The sequence below is a fragment of the Microtus oregoni genome, unplaced genomic scaffold (genome assembly GCF_018167655.1).
Source record: "Microtus oregoni isolate MIOR12 unplaced genomic scaffold, Mior012 000001F_ref0000356, whole genome shotgun sequence".
Lineage (NCBI taxonomy): Eukaryota > Metazoa > Chordata > Mammalia > Rodentia > Cricetidae > Microtus > Microtus oregoni.
This window is the reverse complement of record NW_024543060.1, coordinates 45,691,668-45,705,483: the sequence shown is the minus strand read 5'-3', so window position 1 is coordinate 45,705,483 and position 13,816 is coordinate 45,691,668. Positions and strand designations below refer to the sequence as shown.

The 13,816-nt window shown below is 41.4% G+C and overlaps 1 protein-coding gene across 3 annotated transcripts in view; it reads right to left on the bottom strand.

The window, feature by feature from the left end:
- The window catches only part of Gpc5 (glypican 5), a 1,160,291-nt gene that overhangs the window by 1,120,356 nt on the left and 26,119 nt on the right, over window positions 1-13,816 (bottom strand). For all 3 annotated transcript variants that reach the window (XM_041675000.1, XM_041675018.1, XM_041675009.1), the window contains exon 2: window positions 1,361-1,522. In XM_041675000.1, the coding sequence (XP_041530934.1) occupies window positions 1,361-1,522 (162 nt within the window). The remainder of the gene's footprint in view (window positions 1-1,360; window positions 1,523-13,816) is intronic.

The following is a 13,816-nucleotide window of genomic DNA, read 5'->3' as shown; positions in this document are numbered from 1 at the left end:
CCTTTTCATTGACATTCTCAAATCTATGTTTTAAGATTTCTTCCCAACGTTGCCCTTACCTTTGCAAGTATATGACTGACAACCAGAAACACTCTGACTTTGACTTTTCTACTTCTTGCTTGTTCACTTGAAAAAGACATTTTCTATATCACAATGTTCCCATTATTACGAGAAATAAGAATTATCATTTCCACTGGGCTCCCAAGGCTTTCTAATTTTGCCAGTTTGTGTCACAAATCTTTATGTAAATTGCATGTCAATGAATTCCTCCTCACAATTTCCTATAAGTAAATTTCACAAGAGAAACAAAGCTATATTCTAGACCTTCAAAAACATAATTGAGCAAATACCTTAGAATCTTTTCATAATTTATAAAGGGAAAAAATCAATTCATCATGAGCTTCATTTTAACTCAAAATAAATTTTTATTTTGATTTACTAAATTTATTTTATTTAGGAAGTAAAATTTAAAAAATCAGCTTTGTGATTTAGTTATACATATAAACATGCAAATTATTCGCATATACTGACATTATTATACTTATCAGACAAGAAGACTAACAGAACCTATATTCTATGATGAGCAGAAACTGTAAATTAGGTTTAAAAGTCATGTAAGCTAATTTTTTTTTAATTTTAAGCATAGGAATAATAAAAGCCTTGTGAAGGAGAACAAATTAAACTGTTTCATTACAGTAGTAAGGACTTTCACAAAAAGACTAAAATGAGAAAATGACCATATATTTTTCAATGTGCCTTATAATTTCATATCTCATTAATTTTATGTGTCAACATGTTTGATGTAGGGATGAGTTCTGAGGTTAGCCAGCCCTTAAACATCAATTAATATCTCTGACTTGACTATTTATCAGTCTTGAATGTGCTTAGTATATCAAATCTGTGTTCTGATGAAAACCACATGGGGCTGCCAGGAAAAAACTCAGGATAAACATTTCTTCAATTCCTACCCTTAAAAATTAATCTGTGATTATCCAGGCAATAATCAGTGAGATTTCCTATTACCTCTTTTGCCCACAGGATCTGGTAAGTATCTGTTTCCACTAAGGTAAAATGAGGGGTGACTATCATGGAAAACTGGAAGAGCTCTCTCTCTCTTTAAAGACATACATTTCAATAGGTTTTTTTTTTCAACAACACAATGGTTTCTCTTATTCATCTTTAATAGCTACTCAGGAAGGCTCCATACATAATTTATAATGGCTAGAAAAACAAACTTTATTTCATCCCAGAATGAGACACGATTACAAAGAAATAAACCTAGCCAAGTTTACCAATATTGCTATCACAAGTAAATAGCATATTAGAACTGTTCACTCGCCCAGCACTCAAATCCATCTACCTTGAAAAGCAGCTGCATTTCGAGATATTAACAACTTTAATGTTGAGCTGGATGTCTGAAGCACCTGCTGAAAATCTTGCCGAGCTGCAATCTGGTATCTCTCTTCCATCTTCCTGGTACAGCATGTTGGGTTTTTGGATACACAAACCTGAAGATCAGGTCCTGGAAAAATAAACAAATTTTCTACAATGACTATTAGTCCATTTAAGAAACATAACAAGTTACACGGTAAAGTTTAGACCAATCCTGCATATGGGAAATTTGTGTCTAGGGAAATCAAGTCTCAAGTGCATTTGCTGTATAAAAATTTACCTATCATCCTACATGGACCCAGGTAACCTCGGGACGCCTAAAGACTCACAGCATATTGCTCCATACAGGTATTCTTTGCACTAAATATTTAAGCAAAGAGGAGATAGGTTAGGCTACCTGGATTTTATGTGATGCTCATTGCAAGTTTGTTTGAATTGCCTGCTCATGGTTTTTCTGTTTGACAGATAATGTTCAGAGCACCCACAGTTTGTTCTGCATTAACTAATATTATCACTGAAATGAACAAAAATAAAATACGTTCACATGCATACACATATATACACATATGTAGAGCCAAAGTAGCAGCTACCTTTCAAACCCTTCCTCCACATTCGGAGGGAGTCTGAGAGCTCTTCACTAGAGCTGTTCTTGGAAAATCCAAAGCATATAAAGTCACTCAAATTCTTTATGCCAACATGGGATACCAACAATTCTATCAATATTGGTTTTAGTTTGCTGAAGTTAAATAACAAATGACAATATTTGAGCATTTTTACAAAGCTAAGAAGTATCAAATATTTATAGACATCACAGTAGGTAATAAGTTGGCATTTTACCTAACGTTACACACCAATAGACTACAAAATGTTTGCACACTTCAGTGTGGAAACAGGCAAGCTGATTCCCAAATCATTCTACTAAGAGGAAAGCAAGGTTTAACCGATAATTGGCTGCTTTATGAACAGAACTGGCCATTTCCTCTCCCTACTCAGAATGGAGGCATCTGTTTGGAAAGCTTCAAGATAATAAATTTAAGGTTAGGAACCCTCAAATGAGATTTTTTTCAAAGTAAAGCAGTCTGAAATGTAGTTATACAGCAGTCATTTGCCTCTATGCCCAATTTTAAATGATGGAAACTACAATTAGAAAAGATGCTACAAATTGTCCCCACTGCTGTTCTCAATGTGTAGAGAGAATCCGCTCTGCTCAGCATTTCACAGCAAACCCAGCACATCTGATCTCGGTGGATATGCATTCCCTTGTTGATGAATGTCTGTCCTGGCTGAAGCTTTCACCTGCAATCCTGAAGTTTTATAATGGTAGCACAAGACAAAATTACAAGCCAATCTGACCTATGATACCACAACTCAAAGGTCGCCTTATTTTTAATTTTGTACATTTTAATCACTATCACCTACAAGGTATATTTACATGACTTAAAGTTGAGGTGCCACTTCAGGCAGAAAAGATGATTTTAAAAAAGAACCTTTCCTTTCTTCTTACGTCTGTTCAAAGAAAGACAAGATTCTAAAGGAAACAAAATCTTCAGGGAAGACCAGACGGTCCCTGTTTGCAGTATCAGTACAAAGGACTTGATGTGAGGCTTGCTGATAAAAAGCGCACACTGCAGTTCGCGACTGTAAATAAAACAAGCATCATAAGAAAACAAAGCCAGAGAGAACACAGGCGTACACTACAGGTAACAGAAAGTTCCTTTCTTTCTTTCTAAGATATCAAAGCCTGGCTTCAAGGAACATGGCATAATCCCAACACACTCAGAAACGGCAAGATAGCCTCGGCTGCAAAGCAGGTATTGTGTTCCCAAACTATAAATTCAAACTCTAAAAGCAGATAACAACAAAGCAAAATTAAAAATAAAATAATAAGCACGTCACAGAAGGAATCATCAGCCAAGATAGCCAGGATTTCTCTAGGTTCTCATCCAGGAGCAGCGGAATTGGTCAATTCCTCTCTCTTCCCAACATAAAACACAGCCTAAGTCTGCTCAAGAACTTGCTTATTAAGTTAAAACCAAATCACTGTGAGGCATTCTGCTAAAATAGCAATAGTGACAGTGTAGTTTTTCACTATTTCTATATCCTCACATATCACCAGAAAAGTTTCCTTAAAAAAAAAAAAAAAGAATCCTCACAACAACACACTCTATGACATCTCCAAAGCGTAACTACAAACAAGAAAAAAAAAACTATTGATAGCAAGATCTTAGCAGTATCAGAGTCTAGGAGGGAGAGAAAAAAGGAGGGAGGAAAGGAAGGAGTGAGAGAGGGAGGTGGGGGGGGGAAGCAAAGGAAATGGCTGACAGGGTAAGGAAAAGAACCTGAAGTAGCGATACAGGAAAACACAGCAGACAGACTGAGGAATGTGCACGAGACCACTTTAGGGAAAGGTAGGGCTGGACAGAGCAGTCCTGACCTCGCAAACTCTGGCAGGGCTCTTTCTGAAGACAAACCCCAACTCGGTAGAAAAACTTTTGGAAGGAGACTTAAACTGTAAGTGAGCCAGGAGAAATAAAAAGATGTCCAGGCAGCATTGCAACTTGCAGCCCACAGCCACATGTGGTATGGATAGCTAAGAATGTTCTATAAGGTGAACTTCAAAGACGGTAATACCCTGTCCCAATGTCAAAATGTTGGACAGTCTAATTAGTAAAGCAAGGAAATAAATCAACTAAGGACTTGGAGAAACAAATGGCTACACTGAGCTATCTGCCTTTTCCCTTTCTTCCTCCCTTCTTCCCTTTCTCTGTCCTTTCCTCCTTTTGTTTAAATTTTGGCATTTAAGACAGAGTGTCCCCACTAGACGGGTCTCGCCTGAAGGTTGGCCTCCTGCTTCTGTCTCTCAAGTCTAGTATCGCTTACTTGTACCACCATGTCTGTCCCAGCAGTTATGCTTTTAAATCTTACATGAGAACAATAGAAATGAAAGTTCTTTAAAATTAGAAGAGCTATTCCGAAGCTGTCTTGAAACAGATTTTTAAACAATAAAAAAACTAAACAATGAGCAAAACTATTTTCAAACAATAAAAAATTAAATGAACAAAAAAAATAAATAACAGAAAACATTATGTGGTGAATCCTTATCTTTTAGTGGGATCTACAGCAGCATAGCTAAATTTTTATTTATTTTATTCAATTTTAATTGGTCTGATTTTGTGGGGCACCCTTCCTAAGGAAGGTTCTTTGTAGGGTGTTCTCCATTTCCCCTTTTTGTCATAATGTTTGTAAGATTTGACATCAACGCTCTCTGTAGTTCATTTTTGTCTAGGTTTTGTTTGTTTGCTTGCTTGTCTTGAATTAGAATTAGGAAACCTAACAATCACATACAAACGTCCTCCGGGAAGAAATGAAGATGATAAACAAATTCTCTGTGAAGACTCAGGTGGAGAACAGGGAGTCGGTGACACAGAGGGAGAGCTGCATGAAGAAACAGGAGGAAAAACAAAAGGAATGAAAAGACGTGAAATTTAGCGACAATAAATTTTAAAGAGAGGTGAAGATTCCTGCAGGAGACCAGGAGAATCTAAAAAGGCATCTCGGGGGAAATGGGAAGCGTACAGGGAAACAAACAAGAAAATGTAAAGGCATCTCATGCTATTCTGAGATCCTTGTTCAATACAGGCTTAAATGGGCATTTGTGAACTATTCAGTTCTATTTTTAGTTCCACCCTGTATGTTTGGAAATTAGGATTTTTTTCACATGTAACCGAAACAAGATTAATAAAATCATGAAGAATTTTATCTTTAAGAAGTATATTTCCTAATATTTTAGGAAAGGCCTAGAAACAGTGACCCAGTATAGAGCAGCATTCCTTAGCAGGTTGCAAGCCTGCTTGGCGGCGGGGGGGTAGGGTTGGGGGTGGGGGGGGTGGGGAGTCACATATCACACAGTTATCCTGGATGTCAGATACTTACACTATGATTTGTAACAGTAGGAAAATGACAGTTATAAAGTAGCAACAAAATAATTTTATGGGTGGCGGTCTCCACGTGATGTGTGTTAAAAGTTTGCAGCATTAGGAAAGTGAAGAACCACTGATTATAGGAAGGATATCCCTAGTACCCAGGTTATGACCATGAAATAACATTTCTCCCAGAAAGAAATCAGTATTTCTTAAAGAAATGACTCAGGGCTTAGAGAGATGGCTCAGCTGGTAAGAGTGCTTACTGTGCTTGCAGAGGACCTGGAATTGGTTTCCAGCACCCATGCCAAAGGCTCACAACCTCCTGTAACTCCAGCTCCAGAGGATAGGAAACCTTTAGCTGGCCTCCACAGACCTCTGAATTCTCATACACATAGCGCACACACAGTCTCTCTCTCTCTCTCTCTCTCTCTCTCTCTCTCTCTCTCTCACACACACACACACAATTTAATTGATTAATTAAAATAAATCTTTAAAAAGATAAAGAAATGGGTTTCTCTTATGTTTGGGGCAGAAAATAAATAAGAAAATAGCTGCTACAACATATTGTTCACCCATGTTAACAATTCTAGAGAAATTTAGAGTAAGGTTAGTCGGGCAGAAGTACCATAACAAGGCCTGATCTTTCGGCGCCAGGAGACCCAGCCTTGGGGTGAGTTTCTGGCCCACGGCGCCAGCCTGGGACGGGGAGCTCGGGGGTTTCTTGGCCCCCTGTCCTGCTTGGGCTCTCTGCAGGGCCTCTACTCCCCGGGTGCTGCCTCTTTCTTCCTGGCCCACCCAGCTTCCGCCCAGAGCCCTCCCCACTTCGCCCCCACTACCCTCTTTTGGCGCGTGGCATCGCCCAGCGCAGCCTATCTGGGCGCTGGGTCCGAGTACCCGGGGCTCCGGGGCGGGCAGCAGTTCCTTTGTTTCTGTGGCCTGCCTGCACCAAGCGGGGTAGGCGCTTTGTCTGCGAGCTGCCCAACCAGCACGGAGGCCTGATCTTTCGGCGCCAGGAGACCCAGCATTGGGGTGAGTTTCTGGCCCACGGCGCCAGCCTGGGACGGGGAGCTCGGGGGTTTCTTGGCCCCCTGTCCTGCTTGGGCTCTCTGCAGGGCCTCTACTCCCCGGGTGCTGCCTCTTTCTTCCTGGCCCACCCAGCTTCCGTCCAGAGCCCTCCCCACTTCGCCCCCACTACCCTCTTTTGGCGCGTGGCATCGCCCAGCGCAGCCTATCTGGGCGCTGGGTCCGAGTACCCGGGACCCCGGGCGGGCAGCAGTTCCTTTGTTTCTGTGGCCTGCCTGCACCAAGCGGGGTAGGCGCTTTGTCTGCGAGCTGCCCAACCAGCACGGAGGCCTGATCTTTCGGCGCCAGGAGACCCAGCATTGGGGTGAGTTTCTGGCCCACGGCGCCAGCCTGGGACGGGGAGCTCGGGGGTTTCTTGGCCCCCTGTCCTGCTTGGGCTCTCTGCAGGGCCTCTACTCCCCGGGTGCTGCCTCTTTCTTCCTGGCCCACCCAGCTTCCGTCCAGAGCCCTCCCCACTTCGCCCCCACTACCCTCTTTTGGCGCGTGGCATCGCCCAGCGCAGCCTATCTGGGCGCTGGGTCCGAGTACCCGGGGCTCCCGGGCGGGCAGCAGTTCCTTTGTTTCTGTGGCCTGCCTGCACCAAGCGGGGTAGGCGCTTTGTCTGCGAGCTGCCCAACCAGCACGGAGGCCTGATCTTTCGGCGCCAGGAGACCCAGCATTGGGAGAGCCAACATTGGGGAGAGACAGCGTTTGGTAGGCAAGGAGACCTAATCCGGTAAAAGAAGATCCATAGGGAGCATTTGGAAGAAGAGATGGGCCGACGTCAAGGCAAGAATTCGCCCAACAAGCTGAAAAGCAACATGAAGCTACCAGAAACAAGCGACCCCACAACGGGAGGACAAGAACCCCTTAATCAAGAGGAAGGAGAAAAGATTGACTTCATGAAAGTGATTGACACCCTTAAACAGCATGTAAAAAACGCCCTTATAGAAATGGATGAGAAATATAACAGAAAGTTTGAAGAATTGAATAAATCAGTGAATGATACCCTAGAAAACCAAGGAAAAACAATCAAACAGATAATGGAAACAGTTCAAGACCTGAAAACTGAAATAGAGGCAAAGAAGAAAACACAAACAGAGGGCCGTCTGGACATGGAAAATCTAGGTAAACGAATAGAGACTACAGAAACAAGCATAACCAGCAGAATACAAGAGATAGAAGAAAGACTCTCGGATTCTGAAGATACCATAGAGAAAATAAACACACTGATCAAAGAAAACAGCAAGTCCAACAAACTCTCATCACAAAACATTCAGGAAATATGGGACACAATAAAGAGACCAAACCTAAGAATAATAGGAGTAGAAGAAGGAGAAGAAGGGCAGCTCAATGGTCCAGAAAATCTATTTAATAAAATTATAGAAGAAAACTTTCCCAACCTACGGAAAGATTTTCCTATGAAGGTGCAAGAAGCATACAGAACACCGAATAGGCTGGATCAAAAAAAAACATCCCCTCGCCATATAATTATCAAAACACAAAGCATACAGAATAAGGAAAGAATATTAAGAGCTGCAAAGGAAAAAGGCCAAATTACTTATAAAGGTAAACCTATCAGACTTACACCTGACTTCTCCATGGAAACCATGAAAGCCAGAAGGTCCTGGATAGATGTACTGCAGAAACTGAGAGACCATGGGTGCAAGCCCAGATTACTATACCCAGCCAAGCTTTCATTCACTATAAATGGAGAAAATAAAATTTTCCAGGATAAAAACAAATTTAAACAATACGCAGCCACAAATCCAGCCTTACAGAAAGTAATTGAAGGAAAATCACTAACCAAGGAGTCCAACAATGACCACAATAACTCAGACATCTAGAGACCCTTCACCAACACAAAACAAAGAAGGGAAACACACAAACTCTACGACTAAAAAAAAATGACCGGAGTTAACAACCACTGGTCATTAATATCACTTAATGTCAATGGACTCAACTCACCTATAAAAAGGCACAGGCTAAGAGATTGGATAAGAAAACAGGATCCAACATTCTGCTGTTTACAAGAAACACACCTCAACCACAAAGACAGGCACCTACTCAGAGTAAAGGGCTGGGAAAAGACCTATCAAGCAAATGGACCTAAGAAACAGGCAGGTGTGGCCATACTAATCTCTAACAAAGTTGACTTTAAACTTAAATCAATCAGAAGAGATGGAGAGGGGCATTTTATACTCATAACAGGAACAGTTCATCAGGATGAAGTCTCAATCCTGAACATCTATGCCCCTAATATAAAAGCACCCACGTACATAAAAGAAACATTGCTAAAATTCAAGGCAGCCATCAAACCGCACACACTAATAGTAGGAGACTTCAACACTCCTCTCTCACCAATGGACAGGTCAATCAGACAGGAACCTAACAGAGAAATAAGAGAATTAGTGGAGGTAATGAATCAAATGGACTTAACAGACATCTATAGAACATTCCATCCAAATAGGAAAGAATATACCTTCTTCTCTGCAGCTCATGGAACCTTCTCGAAAATCGACCACATAGTCGGTAACAAAGCAAACATCCACAGTTACAAAAAAATATTAGTAACCACCTGTGTCTTATCAGATCACCATGGATTAAAGTTAGAATTCAACAATAATGCTACCCCCAGAAAGCATACAAAATCATGGAAACTGAACAGTCAACTATTGAACCATAGCTGGATTAAGGAAGAAATAAAGAAAGAAATTAAAGTCTTCCTGGAATTCAATGAAAATAAAGAAACAACATACTCAAACTTATGGGACACTATGAAAGCAGTCCTAAGAGGAAAGTTCATAGCACTAAGTGCCCACTTAAAGAAAACAGAGAAAGCTCACATTGGAGACTTAACAGCCCACCTGAAAGCTCTAGAAAAAAAAGAAGCAGACTCACCTAGGAGGAGTAGAAGACTGGAAATAATCAAAATGAGGGCTGAAATCAACAAAATAGAAACACAGAAAACAATACAAAAAATCAATGAAACAAAAAGCTGGTTCCTGGAGAAAATCAACAAGATTGACAAGCCACTATCCAAGCTAATCAAACGGCAGAGAGAGAATTTGCAAATTAATAAGATCAGAAATGAAAAGGGGGACATAACCACAGACACAGAGGAAATTCAGAGAATCATTAGATCTTACTACAAAAGCCTATATGCCACAAAATTGGAAAATGTAAAGGAAATGGATACTTTTTTAGATAAATATCATATACCAAAGTTAAATCAGGACCTGGTGAACAATCTAAATAGACCTGTTAGTCGCGAAGAATTAGAAGAGGTTATCAAAAACCTCCCTACCAAAAAAAGCCCAGGACCAGATGGTTTCAATGCGGAATTCTACCAGATCTTCCAAGAAGATCTAATACCTATACTCCTTAATGTATTCCACAAGATAGAAACAGAAGGGTCATTACCAAACTCCTTTTATGAAGCCACAATTACTCTGATACCAAAACCACTCAAAGACTCAACCAGGAAAGAGAACTACAGGCCAATCTCACTCATGAATATCGACGCAAAAATCCTCAACAAAATACTGGCAAATCGAATCCAAGAACACATCCGAAAAATTATCCATTATGATCAAGTAGGCTTCATTCCTGAGATGCAGGGCTGGTTCAACATACGAAAATCTATCAATGTAATCCAGCATATAAATAAACTGAAAGAAAAAAACCATATGATCATTTCATTAGATGCTGAAAAAGCATTTGACAAAATTCAACATCCATTTATGTTAAAAGTCTTGGAGAGATTAGGGATACAAGGGTCATACCTAAATATAATAAAAGCTATATACAGCAAGCCGACAGCTAACATCAAATTAAACGGAGAGAAACTCAAAGCCATCCCACTTAACTCAGGAACACGACAAGGCTGTCCACTCTCCCCATACCTCTTCAATATAGTGCTTGAAGTTCTAGCAATAGCAATAAGACAACATAATGGAATCAAGGGGATTCGAATTGGAAAGGAAGAAGTTAAACTTTCGTTATTTGCAGATGATATGATAGTGTACATAAGCGACCCCAAAAACTCCACCAAAGAACTCCTACAGCTGATAAACAGCTTTAGTAATGTGGCAGGATACAAGATCAACTCCAAAAAATCAGTCGCCCTCTTATACACAAAGGATATGGAAGCAGAGAGGGAAATCAGAGAAGCTTCACCATTCACAATAGCCAAAAACAGCATAAAATATCTTGGGGTACATCTAACCAAGGAAGTGAAAGATCTATTTGACAAGAACTTTAAGGCATTGAAGAAAGAAATTGAAGAGGATACCAAAAAATGGATGGACCTCCCTTGCTCTTGGATTGGTAGGATCAACATAGTAAAAATGGCAATTCTACCAAAGGCTATTTATAGATTCAATGCAATCCCCATCAAGATCCCATCAAAATTCTTCACAGATCTGGAGAGGACAATAATCAACTTTATATGGAAAAACAAAAAACCCAGGATAGCCAAAACAATCCTATACAATAAAGGATCTTCTGGAGGCATTACCATCCCTGACTTCAAATTCTATTACAGAGCTACAGTAATGAAAACAGTGTGGTACTGGCATAAAAACAGAGAAGTCGACCAATGGAATCGTATAGAAGACCCGGATTTTATCCCACAAACCTATGAACACCTGATTTTCGATAAAGGAGCTAAAAGTATAAAATGGAAGAAAGAAAGCATCTTCAACAAATGGTGCTGGCACAACTGGATGTCATCTTGTAGAAGAATGAAAATAGACCCTTATCTATCACCGTGCACAAAACTCAAGTCCAAATGGATTAAAGACCTCAATATCAGCCCGAACACACTGAACCTGATAGAAGAGAAAGTGGGAAGTACCCTACAGGAGCTGGGCACAGGAGATCGCTTCCTATGTATAACCCCAGAAGCACAGACATTAAGGGCAACATTGAATAAATGGGACCTACTTAAACTGAGAAGCTTCTGTAAAGCAAAGGACATAGTCAATAAGACACAAAGGCAACCTACTGATTGGGAGAAGATCTTCACCAACCCCACAACAGACAAAGGTCTGATCTCCAAAATATATAAGGAACTCAAGAAACTAGACTTTAAAATGCTAATTAACCCAATTAAAAAATGGGGCACTGAACTGAACAGAGAATTCTCAGCAGAGGAAGTTCAAATGGCCAAAAGACACTTAAAGTCGTGCTCAACTTCCTTAGCAATCAGGGAAATGCAAATCAAAACAACTTTGAGATATCATCTTACACCTGTCAGAATGGCTAAAGTCAAAAACACCAAGGATAACCTTTGCTGGAGAGGCTGTGGAGGAACGGGTACCCTCATCCATTGCTGGTGGGAATGCCATCTTGTGCAACCACTGTGGAAGTCAGTGTTTCGGTTTCTCAGGAAATTCGGGATCAACTTACCCCTGGACCCAGCAATACCACTCCTGGGAATATACCCAAGAGATGCTCTATCATATGACAAAAGCATTTGTTCAACTATGTTCATAGCTGTATTATTTGTAATAGCCAGAACCTGGAAACAACCTAGATGCCCTTCAATGGAAGAATGGATGAAGAAAGTATGGAATATATACACGCTAGAGTACTACGCTGCGGTAAAAACAATGACTTCTCGAATTTTGCAGGCAAATGGATGGAAATAGAAAACACTATCCTGAGTGAGGTGTCCCAGACCCAAAAAGATGAACATGGGATGTACTCGCTCATAATTGGTTTCTAGCCATAAATTAGCGCCACGGAGTCTACAATAGGTGAACCTAAAGAAGCTAAGTAAGAAGGTGAACCCAAGGAAAAACATATAGTTATCCTCTTGGCTAAGGGAAGTAGACCCAATTGCCGGGGAGAAAATTAGGATCTTGGGGGTGGGGTGGGATGGGGGTAAGGGGAGATGGGGAGAGAAAAGGTAGAAGGGAAAGAGGGGGGATTTGGGGAATCAGGAGAATTGGGATAAAGGAAAGGTGGATAGGGGAGCACGGAACCACAATTCTTAGTTAAGGGAACCACTTTAGGGTGAGCAAGAGATTTGACCCTAGAGGGGCTCCCAAGTGCCCAACATGAGGTTCCCAGTTAGTTCCTTGGGTAGCTGAGGATTGGGAACCTGAAATGACCCTATCCGAGAGCAATACTGACGAATATCTTGCATATCATCATAGAACCTTCATCTGGTGATGGATGGAGACAGAGACAGACCCACACTGGAGCACTGGACTGAGCTCCCAAGGTCCCAATGAGGAGCAGAAGGAGGGAGAACTTGAGCAAAGAAGTCGGGACCACGAGGCGTGCACCCACCCACTGAGACAGTGGAGCTGATCTACTGGGAGCTCACCAAGGCCAGCTGGACTGTGACCGAAAAAGCATGGGATAAAACCGGACTCTCTGAACATGGCGAACAATGAGGGCTGATGAGACGCCAAGGACAATGGCACGGGGTTTTGATCCTACTTAATGTGCTGGCTTTGTGGAAGCCTAGCCAGTTTGGATGTTCACCTTCCTAGATATGGACGGAGGGGGGAGGACCTAGGACTTACCACAGGGCAGGGAACCTGGACTGCTCTGTGGACTGGAGAGGGAGGGGGAGAGGAGTGGGGGGAGGGGTAGAAGGGTGGGAGGAGGGGGAGAAGGGTGGGAGGAGGGGGAGGGAAATGGGAGGCTGGGAGGAGGTGGAAACTTGTTTTTTGTTTATGTTTTTTTTTCTTCTTTTCTTAATAAAAAAAATTATTTAAAAAAAAAAAAAAAAAAAAAGAAGTACCATAACAAAATGTCACAGGCCTGTGACTTATCAGATAGAAATGACTTGTCTCACGTTCTTGGAAAAAGAAATCCAAGAACTAGCTGCCAACAGAGCTGTTCTCTTCCTGGCAAACAGATGACATCAGCTCCCTGTACCTGCTAGCCATTCACACTTCCAGGGTCTCTTTGTCTTCTCATGGTGGGGAACACTCAAATGGAAGGGCCTTACCCTATGACCTCTTTGAAGCCAAGGGGCTCCAAAATCAGCCCCTTTCGGGTCAGAGCTGTCCCATGACTTCTGCAGAGCCAAACTCAGTTTATGGCAGAAGAAGACTTCCAGGAGTTATCTAGTACCCAAACATTAGAAAATACGTTTTACGAAAATCACGGTTTTCATGAAAATAAAATGCCTTGAGGCATTTCACAGTTTTCATAAAAATAAGATGTAATCGCTATTGTTTTGTTGAAAATAGAGTCTTCCCTCATTCAATACATCCCAATCACAGTTTTCCCTCATTCCACTCCTCCTAGGTCCCCGAAACACACCTCCCCTCTTCTCCAGGTCCTCCCCCCCCCCATTTCCTCTTCAGAAAAAGAGCAGGTCTCCAAAAGATAGCAGTCAAACCGAACAAAATAGGATACAATAAGGCAAGGGAAAATCCCTGATATTGAGCCTGGATAAGGCAACCCAATAGGGA